Below are 17,501 nucleotides of genomic sequence, written 5' to 3' on the forward strand. Positions count from 1 at the left end.
TCAGACTCCACAAGGAGGACACAAACAACTATGACACAGAGCCAAAGAGGCACATAGATGGTAGGCGATATACACTTGAGCCAACTGTCTGACGGGCACCGAGGCCCCGGCTCCCTGGGCTCGACGTGCTAGGGGCACTGCGGCCTCTGTCCCTTTCTCCCGAAGCCCCAGATCCCCCGGACTTGGCGACCGCTCAGCTCCTCCCCTGCCCAGCCAGGGAGCTCGGCCCGGCCCCTCCCCTCCCCTCCGTAAAGCAGGCACTGCCCGGGAATCCGGGACAGCGCTGCTGATTGGTGAGCCGCTAGCATGGCCTGGCCGCAGCTCCGGAGCCGGGGCCCCGTTTTCTCGCTGCACGGGGCCCCGGGGCTCGCTCCTCTTCTGCTGCCGCTGCTCCTGGCGCTGCGCGTCGGGCTCGGGGTGACTGCCAGTGCCAGGCCCCAGCGCTGTGCCGTCCCATCACCCATCGCCCCGACTTCGAGGTCAGTGGCCTCTCTCTCCTCTGACGCTCCGGGTCTGGTCCTCAATGCCCTAAGAGGAGTTACAGTAGAATAACCGAGCCCGAGAAAGAGGTGTTGGGGGCACAAAGCCAGCTTTGACCGCTCGCGGAGGGGCCTTTCTGTCCACGGATTTCCTTCAGCCTTAAAGATGAGGAAATTTGGGCTCAGAGAGGTTGAGTAACTCCTCCCAGGTCTCACAGTAAGTATTCCAACCCAGATCCGACGCCAAGTGCAAGTTCCTTGCATTGCCCTGCTGTGCCTCTCCCCAGGCAGTCTGGCCAGACAAGCAAGGAGGCTGGTAAGGAGATACTCCCTAAGTAGCAAGACCCATAGGTTTCCAAGAGAATTGAGGATGAGTTTGAAAGAATCTCAGCACTCCCACGGTCCAGTGGAAGACTGAACGTTCTGCTTACTTTGCTTTTCTATACCTGCCACACAAGAAGGGGGATAAAAATAGGTCTTTAAGTAAAAATTCCGTCTACCCTCCTAAGAATTTATAAGGCCTTGGGCAGCTTTAAGCAAACACCCCTTTGGAGGTAATGTGAAGACCACTTGTCTGCCTAGAGTTTGATGACTGCACCAGGAACTGGACACATCAGGCAGGTGGAAAAGTTCAGTCCAAAAGAGCAATTCTTGTGTAAACATAGTGACAATTGCCAGTTCTTAATCTAGCAGATTACATCTGAGGCAGGGACATTTAAATGTCAGTTAAAAAAGTAATATAAATTGCTTAGAAAAAGTAAAAACTGTGGAAGTGTTTACGGAGAACCTGCCTAATGTGTAAGCCTAACATCTGAAAGACTTTCTGTAGCACCCAATACCTCTTAGTCGGTTAGGCGGCATCCGTGGGCATTTAGAAAACCAATTATGCAAAGAAGCCAAATTTTGTTCATTTGTATGCTGGTGGTTAATGGTCTTTTCTCTCTACTGACCTGTATTTTTCAAAGACAAAGACTAGACTGCATTACTTTTTCCCTTATATATTCAATTGGTTCATCAAGCTATTTTTTAGTATTTCTATTATATCACAAGCTCTCTGTATATTTTTAATATATTCAATTTTAGTTATCAGAACTGAAATAGGGGTAAGGTTTGTGACATAAATATGATTCTAAGAAGTCTAAAAACAATGGGCTGTTCAGTTTCACATTTTGTAATTTTTATTATTTCAGTGGGTAACTGCCTAGTAGAAAAGTGGGTTATGCACAGTTAATTCTGAAAAATAAACAAAAAACCAAAAAAGAAACAGAAAATTAGGAAAAGCCTGGTTTAATTTTTATAGCTAGCTCTCCCCACCCTCACCCATCCATTCTCCTCACAGTGGCCCAGTGATCATAGATATCGCTCTCTCTTTCTCTCTCCCCCCTCTCCCTGTATGTCTATCTGTCTCTCTCATGTTTTAATGTAAATCTTATGATCCTCTGCTTAAAATACTTTAATGCTTCCCATTCATCTCAGGAGAAAATAGAAACTCCTCAGTGGTCTACAAAGCCCTACGTGATCTTGCCACCACCTACCTCAGTAGTTTCATCTGTTTCCATGTACTTTCAGGATTTCTGTGCTTCAGCCTCACTGACCTTCTTTTGGCTCCAGAAATTCAGAATTCTCCTGAGGTATTGAGACCTTTGCCCTTTTTTGTTCCCTCTTCTGAGAATGCTCTTTTTTGTGTATTGGTACCCCTCCTCTGTCCTGTCTAGGTCATTGCCCAGATTTCAGTCCTCCCCTAAAGAGTGTAGCCCGCAGGTAAGTTTTCCTGCCCTACCAGGGTCGCAGGTCCCCTTTATATGCTGTCATGGTGCGCTGCATTTCCATGTAGCCCTTAACACTATTGCATTAAATAACCAATGGACCCGGTCTGTGTCACTAATGCCTAACAATATACTCTGCCTATACCTTATTGGGATTCAATAAATATTTGCTTAATCAATGAATTAACACCTTATTTGGGATAAAGTAAAAATGATCAGTGCTTCTAATATTAACTGTGGCGAAAAAAATACAGGAGAAACATAACATCAACCACCTTAGTATTTAACTTGAGTACTAGTCTAAGAAGTAAGGTTCACCAGAAATCATTCATAGCAAATGCAGTATCTTTGAGTCCATCTGCAGTGGCCAGAAACTTGAGTATTTTCAGCCTCCTCCCTTTCTGTAACCTTACTCATTCAGTGGGTCAGAGTCCTGTTAATTTTGCCTTCTTAGGATCTTCCAGATTTATTCATTTATCTCATAGTCTCCGCTGCTCCATAACTTTAGCTCCACAACTTTAGTTCACCATCATCTCTTGCCTGCATTCTTCCAAAGCTTTCCTATTAGATATTCTGCCTCCAGTTTTGCCTCTTTAAAACACTTCCCACTTCAGCTGAAGGGACTTTTCTAAAATGCATACCTAGGGCTTCCCTGGTGGCGCAGTGGTTGAGGGTCCGCCTGCCGATGCAGGGGATATGGGTTCGTGCCCCAGTCCGGGAAGATCCCACATGCCGCGGAGCAGCTGGGCCCGTGAGCCATGGCCGCTGAGCCTGTGCGTCCGGAGCCTGTGCTCCACAACGGGAGAGGGCACAACAGTGAGAGGCCCACATACAGAAAACAAACCAAAAAAAAAAAAAACAAAAATAAAATGCATGCCTAAAATATGTATATTCTCTTTTTAAAACCCTTTCCCTTGGGATAATTTCTCAAGAGGGTTTCAAGTGCTTTCATGATTTAACCCTGCCTACCACCCTTAGGTTCTTCACTGTTGTCTACCTCCCAATTTTAGGCGTCAGCCGTACAAACCTCCATGCTCTGCCTCCAGGCCTCGACACTTGCCACTATTTCTTCCTAGCCTACCCGTTCCTACTTTCCAGGCCTCACTAATTTCCTATGCCACCAATTAATTGGGACCCCTATGTCTTATTCACTGTTGTACTCTCAGTGCCTGGCATATGATCAATGTTTAATTGTTACTTTGGGTGGTCAGCATGATATTCTTCTTGGTTTAAGTGAGGGTGCTTATCCCTGTTGTTTTGGCAGGTCTTTGTGTTTGATGTTGGAAATAAAACTTGGAAATATTATGACTGGTCACAGATTACAACTGTGGTACTTTTTTCAAATTATGACTCAGAACTTACGTGCTATGCTCATTCAAAAGGAGCCAGAGTAGTGCTAAAAAGTAAGTTACAGTTTTTACCAGATGTATCTAAGCCAATTGGTAAGTTATACTTGCATCATTTGCTATCTTGAATTTCCAAAAAATTCTCTTTTCATGTTTATATTTTTTAGCATCCTACAATTAATCTTAGATACTGTTTAATTCATTTCTCAGGTAGAGATATTTTTAAAGAATTAAGTAAACTACTGTATGGTTTTGAGCAAAATATGAATCCTAATTAGCACGATGACCCTTAGCTAGCCATAGTCCATGATTTCTTCTTTTAATTTGAGAATATTACTAATTATTCATAATGGTTATTTAGAAGATTAATGACTAATGATTTTCTGTGATCTTGATATATTATTTCTTCATTTGGAAAACTTAAATTTGGGGCTTAGTACTCCAAAATTATGAGATGTTTTAAAGACATCTGGATCTCTTTGGAATGAGTTTGTGAAGTAAATTTTATTAAACTGTGAAAAGCATGTATGTACAAAAGATGTATATTTCTTCCATAGGAGATGTATCCATAAGGGATATCATTAATGCTACTTTCAGAGCATCCTGGATAGCTCAACAAGTTAAGCTGGCCAAAACACAATATATGGATGGAATTAATCTAGACAAGAAGTTGCTCGTTCATCACCTGAATATTATGCGTTAACTGCTTTAGTCAAAGAAACTGCAGACTCTTTCCATCCCATCGTGAAATTGAGGGATCACAGGTAAAAATTCATTTGTTATTTTTTGGAAACCCCTTATTTTTCCTATCAAAATGTATTCATGAAGGTATGACAAATAGAATCTCAGTTTTATTGAGTAGGAAGAGTTTCAGTACATCCTAAAAAATTTTCTGGAACTTTTGAGGTTCTTAACTAGAGAAGTTTTATAAAATTTTAAGGTGCCAAATCTGTTCTTTATTCACATCAGGATACAATACTGGAATTGCCCCACCTACTTGCCTTGCAGCAGAGTTAGAAATATTAGATAGGCAATGGGAATCAGGAAGGATTTAGCTGTCCAGGCTCTGCTTTCATCAGTGCAGGACAGAAACAGCTCTTGCCTAAGAGTAGAGGTAGTTCTGGGGAAATGTCTCACTTGCTCCATAGACTCTGAATTACTTTGCAAAGCACCCAAGGCCCAGTAAGTCTCAAAGCCTAATTCCATAGAATTTGTCAGTGCTATGAGAAAAGGCAGTATTCTTCCCCACTACCATAATGAGCATGATCAGAGAGAAGATCGCAACATAAGGCATCTTGCCAGGCAATGTGTGAGTAACAGAAGGACAGTGTGGCCCCAGATCAGTGATTGTCAAAACTGGTCATACACCAAGATAACCAGGAATCTTAAAAAAATTAAACACACACACCTACACTGGATCCCACTCCCAGAGATTCTTATTCAGAGAAATGCAAACCAAAACTACAATGAGCTGTCACCTCACACCAGTCAGAATGGCCATCATTAAAAAGTCTACAGGGCTTCCCTGGTGGCGCAGTTGTTGAGAATCTGCCTGCTAATGCAGGGGACACGGGTTCGAGCCCTGGTCTGGGAGGATCCCACATGCTGCGTAGCAACTAGGCCCGTGAGCCACAACTACTGAGCCTGCGCATCTGGAACCTGTGCTCTGCAACAAGAGAGGCCGCGATAGTGAGAGGCCCATGTACCGCGATGAAGAGTGGCTCCCACCTGCCACAACTAGAGAAAGCCCTCGCACAGAAACAAAGACCCAACACAGCAAAAATAAATAAATAAATTAATAAACTCCTACCCCCAACATCTTCTTAAAAAAAAAAAAAGTCTACAAATAATAAATGCTGGAGAGGGAGTGGAGAAAAAAGAACCCTCCTCCACTGTTGATTGGAATGTAAATTGGTGTAGCCACTATGGAGAATAGTATGGAGATTCCTTAAAAAACTAAAAATAGAGTTGCCATATGATCCTACAATCCCACTCCTGGGCATATACCCAGACAAAACTATAATTTGAAAAGATATATTCACCTCAGTGTTCATAGCAGCACTATTTACAATAGCCAACACATGGAAGCAACCTAAATGTCTGCTGACAGGTGACTGGATAAAGAAGATGTGGTGTATATACACAATGGAATATTACTCAGCCATAAAAAAGAATGAAATAGTGCCATTTGCAGCAACATGGATGGACCTAGAGATTATCATATTAAATGAAGTAAGTCAGACAGAGACACATATCATATGTTATCACTTATATGTGGAATCTAAAAAATGATACAAATAAACTTATTTACAAAACAGAAATAGACTCACAGACAAAGAAAACAAACTTATGATTACCAAAGGGGATAGTGGTGGGGGTGAGATAAATTAGTAGTTTGGGATTAACATATACACACTACTATATACAAAACAGATAAACAAAAAGGACCTACTGTACAGCACAGGGAACTATATTCAATATCTTGTAATAACCTATAATGGAAAAGAATCTGAAAAAGAATAGGTATATATATATGTACAACTGAATCACTTCACTGCACACCTGAAACTAACACAACACTGTAAATTAACTATGTCAATAAAAAGGTATATTACAGAAATTATAAAGGAACACATTAGGATGTTTCCTTCTTAAAAAAAAACTATACAATAATTTGTTAGTGGACACACATAAAAAATGATGTAAATTTTGACATCCAAAACATAAAATGTCGGGTGGTGGAGTATAAAAATGTAGAGCTTTTGTATGTGTTCTAAGTTGTTAACAGTTTAAAATAGACTGTTGTAACTATAAGATGTTTTAAAAAATTATTTTTTAAGGTGTACAGCATAATGATTTGATATTTGTATATATTGCAAAATGATCACCACAATAAGTCTAGTTAACATCCATCACCGTAAAGAGTTACAAATATTTTTTTAATGTAAGCCACATGATAACCACAAAGCAAAAACCTATATTAGATTTACAAAAGAAAATCAGAAAGGAATCAAGCATGCCACTACAGGAAATCACAAATCACAAAGGAAGAGAGCAAGAAAAGAAGAAAGGAAAAAAGGAATTAGAAAATAGCCAGAAAACAATTAACAAAATGGCAATATTATGTAGAAACCTATCAGTAATTACTTTAAATGGAAATGGACTACATTCTTGAATCAAAAGACACAGAGTGGCTGAATGGATTAAAAAAAACAACAATATCCAACTATACGCTGCCTATAAGAGACTCACTTCAGCTTTGAGGACACACATAGACTAAAAATGAAAGGATTGAAAAATTAGTTCCAGGCAAATGGAAACCAAAAGTGAGCAGGGGTGGCTATATTTATATCAGACAAAATAGACTTTAAGCCAAAAATGGTAACAAGAGACAAAGTTCATTATATAATTATAAACGGGTCAGTTTATCAAGAAGATATAACAATTGAAAATATATATTGTGGGTGCTTCACATCAGAGCACCCAAATATATTAAATAAACACTAAGATATCTGAAGGGAGAAACGGACAGCAATATAATAATAGTAGAGGACTTTAGTACTCCACTTTCAGCAATGGACAGGTTATTCAGACTGATAATCAATAGGGAAACATCCTTACTGATATAAGGAAACTGTAGTTAGATACAGTTAGGCTGGTAAAAGGTATAAACTTTGTTGTAAGATGAATAAGGTCTGAGGATTTAGTGCATAACATGATGACTATAGTTGATTGTACTGTATTGTATAATTTGAAATTTGCTGAGAGTAGAATTTTAGTGTTAATCACCACAATAAATTAAATAATAAACAAAAAATAAATAAATAAGGTGATGGCTATGTTAATTAACTTGATGGGAATACTTCTGCATATATATGCATATCATCATGTTGTACACTTAAAATATATTCCAATTTTACTTGTCTATTATACCTCAGTAAGGTGAGAAAAAACTGCTAGGCTAGACAGTGAGTTTTCTGAAGGCAGGGACCAGTTCTTTGATGTCTAACACAATGTTTAAAAATTACTTATTGAATATATGAATGATACCTGCCTTTCAAAATTTTAAATCTAGTTAAGTAGGATATACATAGTATAAACTAATGACTCTAAATCCATCTCAGAATCACCTGGGGGTGCTTGTTAAAAATATGCCCAGAAGTTGATTCTGGCATTGATTCTAGGAACTGTATTTTTACCAAGTGATAGGTGATTCTGGTGCAGTTGGTCAACATGAATTTGAGAATCACTGGAAAAATAAAAAATAATGTAACGATCAACATCTCTGTGGCTTTATACAAGTAGGGAAGGTTTGTCAGTATGGAATTCAGCTTTTCCGATGAGTACAATTTAGATCAAGAATAGCAAATACCTGGTATGCAGGCCACCATACTCCTCTCCTCACACATTTTGGTCTCAGAAACTTTTCCTTCATTCTCTAGATTGCTGTTGTTAATAGGGTAGAATTAATGTATGGGAACTTATTTGCTAGTCCTGATTAAGCTATAGTGAAAGAGCAAGGGGGAAGAGACTGAGCAAAGACTTTGCAGTAGGAATGTCTATTTCCATGTTTGAGGGGCCAGTAGAGCAATTTGGGCTACTATGTCAAGTTCATGTTAGTTAAGTTAGTGGGAAGTACAGTTGCCAAGATGAACCAGATTGTGGAAGATCCAGGATGTGACACTGAAGAGTATGCATTTTATTCTGTATGTAATGGGTAATGTGTATAGAAAGTATTTGGGGAAGATTATTTATGGTAGTACGTAAAAAAGTCTAGAGGAGAAAGAGACCTGTAAGGACTAACCCAGTAATCCAATAACTTGGAATTTATGGTTTGAATTGGGATGATGGCATAAACCTAACACTCAGCAAGTGTTCAATATTCATTGAATTAATTAATTAATGGAAAGGAATGGGCAGAACAACTATGAGAGGCCACCCAAAGGAAAATGTGAGAATAGTTATGGGGTGTGAGGGAAGAAGAGTCAGAAAATGGCCCAAAGGTTCTTAAACTGGTGACCAGAAAAAAATAACTAATATAGAGCCCCAGGAAGAAGAAATGAGTTTTTGGGAAAAGATGATAATTTAGGATTATAGAATTTGTGATCACAGAATTAAAGAGCTAGAAGTGCTCTTGAAGAATTCTTTCTACACCTTCATTGTTACATGTGGGAAAACAGATCAGATATTTAAAATGAAATAACCTAGTTATAAGGGAGCCAAGATAAGAACCAAAGTCTTTTGATTTCTTTTCTAATATACTAATGCTGCTTTCTCAAAAATATGAGATTAACCATGACAGGAAACCCAGGTGAAAATATTCTCACTGCTCAGGAGAGAGGTAAGGACTTACAAAATGGATTTGAAATTTACCTGCTTAGAGGTAATCACTTTCTCTATTACCTTATTATACTTCTATTTGTAAGAGAGGACAGCAATAAAACGAAGTCCAATATGTAAAAATTTCACTTTATAACCTGTTTTGCTGGAGAGCTTTGGGGAAAGCCTATACTTACAAAGCAGAGCTTCCTTTAGTGTTAATAGTAAAAAAATTATAGAGAGAATTTTGAGAAAGTCCTAAAAAGAGTTATAGTATTATAAATTAGCCAAAGTGTAAAAATTTAACTATACCTCAATTTTTTGTAATATTAATCAATACATTTATTGAGAGCCTAATTAAGAAAACTTTTTTTTTTCTTTTTTTTGCGGTACGCGGGCCTCTCACTGTTGTGGCCTCTCCCATTGCGGAGCACAGGCTCCGGACACGCAGGCTCAGCGGCCATGGCTCACGGGCCCAGCTGGTCCGCGGCATGTGGGATCTTCCCGGACCAGGGCACGAACCCATGCCCCTGCATCGGCAGGCGGATTCTCAACCACTGCGCCACCAGGGAAGCCCAATAAGAAAACTTTTAATGAAGCTTTAGAGTATTTGCAAATATATATTAATAAAATAAAGCTAATTAATATTCAGTTAAGGCAATAAATCTTTTTTTTTTACATTAGGTCTTGGAACTTATTTATTTTATAACTGAAAGTTTGACCCTTTGACCAACATCTTAAGGCAATAAATCTTTTAAAGAGATTCATCCTTATTGAGGACTGGCTCACTATTCAAAATGAAAGATAATTTAACACTAAAGTTTTATTTGAATATTTCCATAAAATAATACCATTTAAGTGATTTGTTCAAAATTTTGAGTTGATTAATTTATACTTGTAGCCATAAAACACCACTACTCTTTAACTATAATGTTGGACTAAACTTACCATGTAAAGTAATTGTAAATCAAGGGCTCAAACTGCCAACACAGTCCAGTAAGCTTGTGCCAAGAGATGACCTATTTAGCTTGCACGATATTGTTAAGAACTTTTGTATTTGAATTATTTTAGTGTGCTTTTACTCTCTAGTTGCGTCTGGGCCCTACCACACCCTACTGTGATTACACCAGTTTCCTTCAATCAGTCGAGCTGCTAGTCTGTCCTCTGAAGGCGTGTGACTTTAAAACTTCTCTTCTACACAGTGCCTGCTCCTGGTCATTGTATATGTCCAAATATGCCTGGGTCCAAATATATGTCCATTATCTAAATATATGTCCATATGTCCAAAACATTGTCCAAAATATATGTCTGGGTCAGTCCATGTAGGCAAAAAATATATTTCTTAGAATTGTTCTAGTTCCATACATGTCAAACCTTACGTCAGTGGTTCTTTTTGAGGGGGGGGAGTAATATGAGGCGAGAGAATATATAGTCAACAAAACATCTGCCATAATATGCATATTTGATCATGTTACATAAAATGGTTTTCTCACAGGTAACCTTTGATGTATCTTGGTCTCCAAACTACATAGGTAGGAGGTGCTAGAATTATACTGGAATTGCAGATGCTTGTGACTTTCTCTTTGTGATGTCTTATGGTGAACGAAATCTGGTCTGGTCACAATGTATTGCAGGAGCCAATTCTCCTTATACTAAGACATTAACTGCTAAGAATTCAAAAAACAATCATTTATCAGCAATATTAATTCTATAACCTCAAACATTAAGATATATTTTAGTATTTCTAAGTCATTTGTATACCTTTTCCATTTGTAACGCTTTCTTGAAACATATAAAAACCTCTTAATTTGAGAGCTTTAAAGTTTACAAAAAGTTTTAAAGTTCTGAAGTTTTCAATTACCTCTAAAAAATCTTGGGAGGTAGGTATATTATATTAACCCTCTATTATAGATAAGATGAAGGGTGTTAAGTTCTCATGATTGCACAGCTATTAAGTATTATATGGTTGGAACTCAAGCAGGTGTTCTAACTTCAAGTCAACACTCTTGTCAGAAAGTTACAAAGAAGGTATTTGCTTACTTAGAATTTGATAGAATATTTTTGTTGAAATAACCAATGTTAAATAATTTAATAGCAAAGGTAGCTATAATGTGAGTACCTATTATACATGATTGATAGGATTGGCTTTATCTTACTTGGCATTTACTATTAGTACCCATGCTACATTAAAAATTATATTCCTATTAGAATTAAGAGTACTTCTGATCTGTCATTCGTATGATGTGGCCTTTGCATTATCCTTTCCAAAGTTTGGATTGGTTTGTATCCGATCAACCCATTGAATTAAAGATTGCTTGCTATCTTTTGGACTTAAGTGAGATTTTCTGGGATAGTTAGCATAGATTTAAGTGTTGAGTAATACATAAAAATTATTTTCTTTTTCATATAGAGGTAAAATCATAGAACCTGGCCTCATTTTATCATGTCCTAATTGTCTGGATAGAATAGTCTAATAATAAGCATATACTATTTAAAATTTGAAAAATAATTTGTGTTATAATATAAAATAATTATTTAACGCAATGTTTGCCAACTGTGTTTATGAAAAAGATGATAATTATGTATATCAATAAAAGGTTCATTACCAAATATGTTTGGGAAATGATGCATACTCCACCCCTCTCTTGGATATTTAACAGTACACAGTAACTTTAAAGCCTCTGAAAAACAGCAAATTTACTCAACATTCTAGCTAATCTTGGAACATATCTTGGTGGAAAAACATCATTTGCAGCATGGGCAAGAAAGGGATTGATAGTACCAGTAATCTGTTCATTTTTCTCTTTGTTTCCTATAACTACAGATTATCTGCTACAGAATAAAGATGGGGTCATTTCTTATCCCAAGCTGTAATCCATGCTTATAGGATATTGATAAAATGTGGAACACTTGTGTGTTCTGTAAGTAATTGTGAGACCACACCTGCCATAAAGTTTAAGAGTTATAGAACTTTTTTAAAGCTTTAGAATTTAGAATATCAAATCCATGCCTTAGCAGTTAATAGACACAATTAGCATGCTTTCCTAAAATGTGTCATTGTTCCTAAAATTAAATTTTGTGAATTTTTTGCTTCAATTTGATCTAAATTGTTTTGAATGTTTTCTATTCAAAAAGAAATTGTTTAGAAAGTGATACCAAATTTATAGTTCTTAAGAGATGACTTTTATAATATATTCGAGAAACACCATATTAGTATTTTACAGAAGTGGTTACATACCTTGTATGAACACATTAGTAGACATATGAAGAGAAAAAATATGCTTTTTCTGTCCCTATTTGATTAGGATATGATGACTACATCAAGATAGGCATAAACCCTAAGAAACTTGTAATGGGTATTCCCTGGTATGGTTATGATTATACCTGCCAAAATCTATCAGCGGTAAGAACAGATAATTTCTTATGTAATTTTTTTCTCTTTCTATTATATTTTTTAGAGTCTTTTGTTTCCTCTATATAGACTTCATTTTATTTAGAATTTAGAAATTTCTCTCTATATAGAATACATACACTTTATTGAGAATTTATTTAATATAGTTTGAGACTAAAAAGTAGACAGTTTATTTTAAATAATTAAATCCCAAGTTTCTGATTATATTTCTATTTAATAATGAAATTTAACTTTTATTCCATATAGTCAGCTTATCTATAGTATATATTTTATGTGTAATAAATAATGTTATTATATTTTTGGATTTGCTTAATTGCTTAAGATTTGCATAATTGATAATCTATAACACGAACATTTTTGCATTTCTAGAATCATGTTTGTACCACTGCAAAATACCCTTGTAAAGATGCTGTATACCGTCAGGTGGCCTATCAAATGATCATGAAGCAAGTAAATAGTTCTACTTCTGGAAGACTGTGGGATAAAAATCAACAGTCTCCTTATTATCACTATCAAGTAAGACTTTTCACAAGTTATCAATCTTTAGTTTTCATAATTGCGTATTTTCATAATTATGTATTTGAAAGTAAGATTTTCTATCAGTTTTCTTATAGGGTAAACCATACAGACTGCTGTTTACATGAGTAGACTTGTCTTTGAATCTGTGTAATCAGGAACTTTACTTCCCTTGTGAGCAGTTCAAGTTATGCTAATAGTGGAACTGCTCCGCATGGGCCACTTGTCATTTTAGATGATATAATAAAAACATGTGTATCACAAACAGGATTTCCTTAAGAGTTGACAATTATAAACGATGTCTGTGGCTTTTGAAAGAGCTTTGGGCCAAAATAGGTTACTTGCTCTGAAAACCTCTATTTCAAAGTAGCCTCAAAATTCTGATGAGGCTGTTATATAAGGAGGAATGAGGCTGAGAACAGGAGATGTGTCATCAGGGACTTCACAATGGAAAATGGTATCATTTCAAATTTATTCCACAATTCAAACTATGTGATATTCAACAAAAATAAAAATTAGAGGCAGAAAAATATTACAAACAAACTTGAAGAAACAGTAAATAACCAGCAATTCTGTCAGGTAGTGTTTGATAAATAGGAATTGCCATACCAAAGGGAAAAAGAAAAGTTATCTTTTCCATATTTTACCTTTAGCCTAATAAAAACTTTTTCACACCTCAAAAATCTAAGTACAAACCATCTTTAATTTACCTTGAATTATGTTACTACAAAAGGAACCCTAAAATGATATGATGAACGTTAATTCCAGCAATAATTTATATTTCTTTCTAATGGTCTGGTACCCATTTACAAAAGGATGACTGCAAATATACATATTTAATAAATTATAATTGATATACATGTACATGCCTGTATATCAATTATGTAGAAAGCTTTAGTGTAGAGCTTTTTAAACTTTAGAATCTAAAGTATAAACATTAAACTAGGGTATACTGTTATCCTATCTTTACCAAACAGTATTTATAGAACTCTCTTCTGGGAACTGTTAATAACACATAGACACACAGACACCCACACACACTAGTGATTACCAGTGGGAAGAGTGGGGGCAATGGGCAAGATAGGGGTGGAGGAGTGGGAGGTACAAACTGTTGGGTATAAGATAGGCTCAAGGATGTTCAACACAGGGAATATAGCTAGTAGTTTGTAATAACTGTAAATGGAAAGTAACCTTTAAAATTATATATATATTTTTTCATTTTAAAGATTAAACTTAAAAAGAATATACTAAAAAAACACAAACACACACAAATACACATGCATGTGCCATGGCCAAATATATTTGGAAAACACTACAAACTGTTAAGTCTCTCTTGGAGATTTATAATGTATAACATTATATTCAAGGATTTAAGATGTACTACAGTACATAAAGCCATTTAATTGTTTAACATAGAACCCTGTTTCCTAGAACTCTTAGAAACATGCAGGGGAACAGTGTTCCATGGATATCAGTCTGGTAAAGGGTTTGTTTAACCAATTATACATAGTTTGGAAATACGTAATTTAGAAGAGTTTACCCTATGATGTACTGTTTTTTGTAATTCCGGACTTATTTTTTCCTTAATGCATAAGAAGACACATTCTTTAAGATTTTAGAACTACGGAAACATTTTGATGAGCCTTGAAAACCATTCATTTAATGGCACTTCAGACAACCATCTATTTATAACCAATTTGTTCTTCATTCATTGTAAAATTCCACAGCAACCCAAATCAAGTTTTTGTTTTAACTGAAGAGAATCATTCTGCTTTCTTATGCTGTCTCAGCAATAGCAGCTTCGTCTTGCACTAAATATTCTTGGAGGCAAACATTCCTTAACCAGACATCTGTCAAACTTACATATACTCAGTTTTTTATCCTTTTACCCTTCACTATTTGAGGCATTTGAAATTTCTTAACAGATCAAAAAGGCTTAAAGTACTGGCTAGAATGATGGCAAAATTCAAAGGTGCATGTCTTTGCTCCTGACTCTACAAAAATAAATCTTTCTATATTTAGGTACAGGTTTTGCAAGTTGCCTTTTAATATTGAATCACAATTGGAACTAGAGCATGTATAGCTTTTTCTAGTTCTAAAGATTTTAAAGAATGGAATATAAGATATAGTATGAGATATGCTTGTATGTAATGAATCTACTATATTTAAATATGCCATAGCTTATTCATTTACCAAGTGACTATTGTCCTTTAAAGGAGTCATCTTAGGAGATGATTCTAATTCTCGTGGTGCTACCATAAATAGAAATATTACTGGTATTCATTGAGAATTGTCTTTAAAGAGTTCCCCAGACGTATATAAAAATCAGTAAATTATTTTAAATCACAGATCATTCTATTTTTACTTCCTATCTTTTTCTCTTCCTTTACCCTTTTGTCTAATTCTGCTCCTTTCCTCTTTCTTTTATGCTTTATCCATGGCTGATATACCTTCTAAAAGAGACTGTGTTTAGTACTAGATAGAGGCAAGTGATGCTGGGGAGAAGGACTTTACAGGGCGGAAGGTGAGCATAAGACTAGTTTCTAGTTTGTGGTTCTTAGGTGTGTGCCTAAGTCACCCATGGTGTCCAGACCCAACAGGATCTTAGACTCAATTCTGTAAGACCCAGAAAAGGAGATGTTTTCTTTGTCCACTGCCATTCATCATAAACAAAATCACCTGTTGAGCTCCTAACTAGGCACATTTCCAGGAACTGTAAGGAAATCCAAAAAAGTATATAAGCTTGTTTTAGAGGACAAAAGCAGTGATTCTCCTTAATCTTGGCTATATATCAGAATCACCTAATGGAACATTAAAACATAACATAAAGAAACAAATAAATATGTTATAGCACTAGCCCTGGAAGATTTTGATTCAATAGGTTTCATGTGGTGTGGGTACCAAGAATCTGTTTCTAAAAGCCCTCACAAGTGATTCAGATGTGTACAGTACATCTTGGTTGATAATCATCAGATCAGAGCAAGGAAAGAATCTTAGGGCATGAGAAGGACTTTAAATCAGATATACTGGGAGGCTCATTTGTGTAATCTCTATTGTTGTAAAAGTGCCACAAGCAATGATATATAGAAAGTATTACATATAGAACCATGGAAAGTATTATGTATGCCCTAAAATTTTTATTATTTCATTGTATCCTTCTTGAATCATTGGATTTAAGAAACACCTTTCCCTCTTAATTGCACTGAATACTTTAAAGTTACATTTTAATTTATTTGTGTAGGATCAGCCTGGCCATTTTCATCAAGTGTGGTATGATGACCCTCAGAGCATTTCTCTAAAGGCAGTATATGTACAAAACCGTGGCTTACTTGGCATTGGCATGTGGCATGCAAACTGTCTTGACTACTTTGGAGATACTATAACCAAACAGCAAACTGAAGAAATGTGGAAAGCCTTAAAACCAAAGCTGTGACAGAGATGAACATCTTTTGTTAAACTATTAAGGTTTAGAAAAATGATCTGTTTAAACAGATCTAGTTTCTTGAAGAGATTAAAAAATATACGTTTTTTCAGATTGCTATATATTTTAGTTATTAGTATACTCAAAAACAGATAAAGAATAAAGAAATGCTTTGATTGTTTGAATTTGAAAAATACATACCTATTTATATCTTCAGTGTACAACATAAAGGTAAGAAACAAGTCAACCTACCATATCAAATATTCCTCTTTATGATGTTTAATATTATAGTTGGGAACAATTGCTTTCACAATTTTATTATGCTAAAATATCCCCCATATTAAAATATATGCTTATCAATCAATGCTAATTTCTAAAATATGTATAATTTGAAGTAGAAATTTTTTGCTTAGAAATAATACATTTAAAAAAATTTAGTCTTTGGGAATCAGTTTGCTCTATATTTATTAAATAAATCTAAATTTAAAACCTGCAGTTTTGTGTCTTTAGGTTCATTTGATGCAAATCATTTTTCTCCTTCCTGATTCCATATAGCACTCATGTTCTCTGAGTCACTTGAATTAAACTCACTTATGCTTCCGGGGGGGGGGAATAATGAATATAAAGGATCAAAATACTTAGAAAATACAAGAAGATAAATTAGTAGTAATATTTTGAATTAGTAGGTTAGAGCCACCTAATATTTTCCAACTAAATTATTTTTTTGAGGTTATATCTGAAATGTTTATGAAAAATTTGGTGTTGAACCCGATTCTATTCATTGTCATTTACCTTTCCAATTATTAATATTCCTTCATTTATGGACATCTATATTTCTTGGTTAGTTTTGTTTCCACGGTTAAATTTTTTCATTTTCTATATCTGCATTTTACTTTTAATTATCTAAAGACATTGGTTTCTCAACTGTTTTCTTCTTTCTAAAAGAGACATTTTGTGCAAAGAAATGTACAGAGGTCTCAGTTTCCTTTCTCAAGGCAATTAAGAAGAATATTGTGTAGAACTTATATTAGTTCCTATAAATACTTAGATTAGAAATCTGCACCTTTAAACTCTGGATTTACATAAATCCTGCCTTCCCTGTACATTTTCCCCTCTCCAAATTGTAATAAATGAAAATTCAGTCATCTGTTACGAGAATATTTCATTTCCTACTTGCACAATTATTTATGGCAAAGTAAAACCAACCATTTTTCATAGTACTTGCTGAATTACTATTGTCTC

The 17,501-nt window shown here is 35.7% G+C and overlaps 1 protein-coding gene across 1 annotated transcript; it reads left to right on the top strand.

Moving 5' to 3' along the window:
• The first annotated feature begins 306 nt into the window (after nt 1-306).
• CTBS (chitobiase) lies at nt 307-16,280 on the top strand. Its single transcript, XM_067025650.1, is given in 10 exon segments — nt 307-415; nt 418-479; nt 3,510-3,648; nt 4,149-4,253; nt 4,256-4,326; nt 4,329-4,355; nt 10,406-10,575; nt 12,214-12,313; nt 12,692-12,838; nt 16,080-16,280. Coding segments are annotated over 10 exon segments (1,131 nt in total).
• The last annotated feature ends 1,221 nt before the right edge of the window (nt 16,281-17,501 follow it).

This window comes from Kogia breviceps, chromosome 1 (genome assembly GCF_026419965.1).
Source record: "Kogia breviceps isolate mKogBre1 chromosome 1, mKogBre1 haplotype 1, whole genome shotgun sequence".
Classification (NCBI taxonomy): Eukaryota; Metazoa; Chordata; class Mammalia; order Artiodactyla; family Physeteridae; genus Kogia; species Kogia breviceps.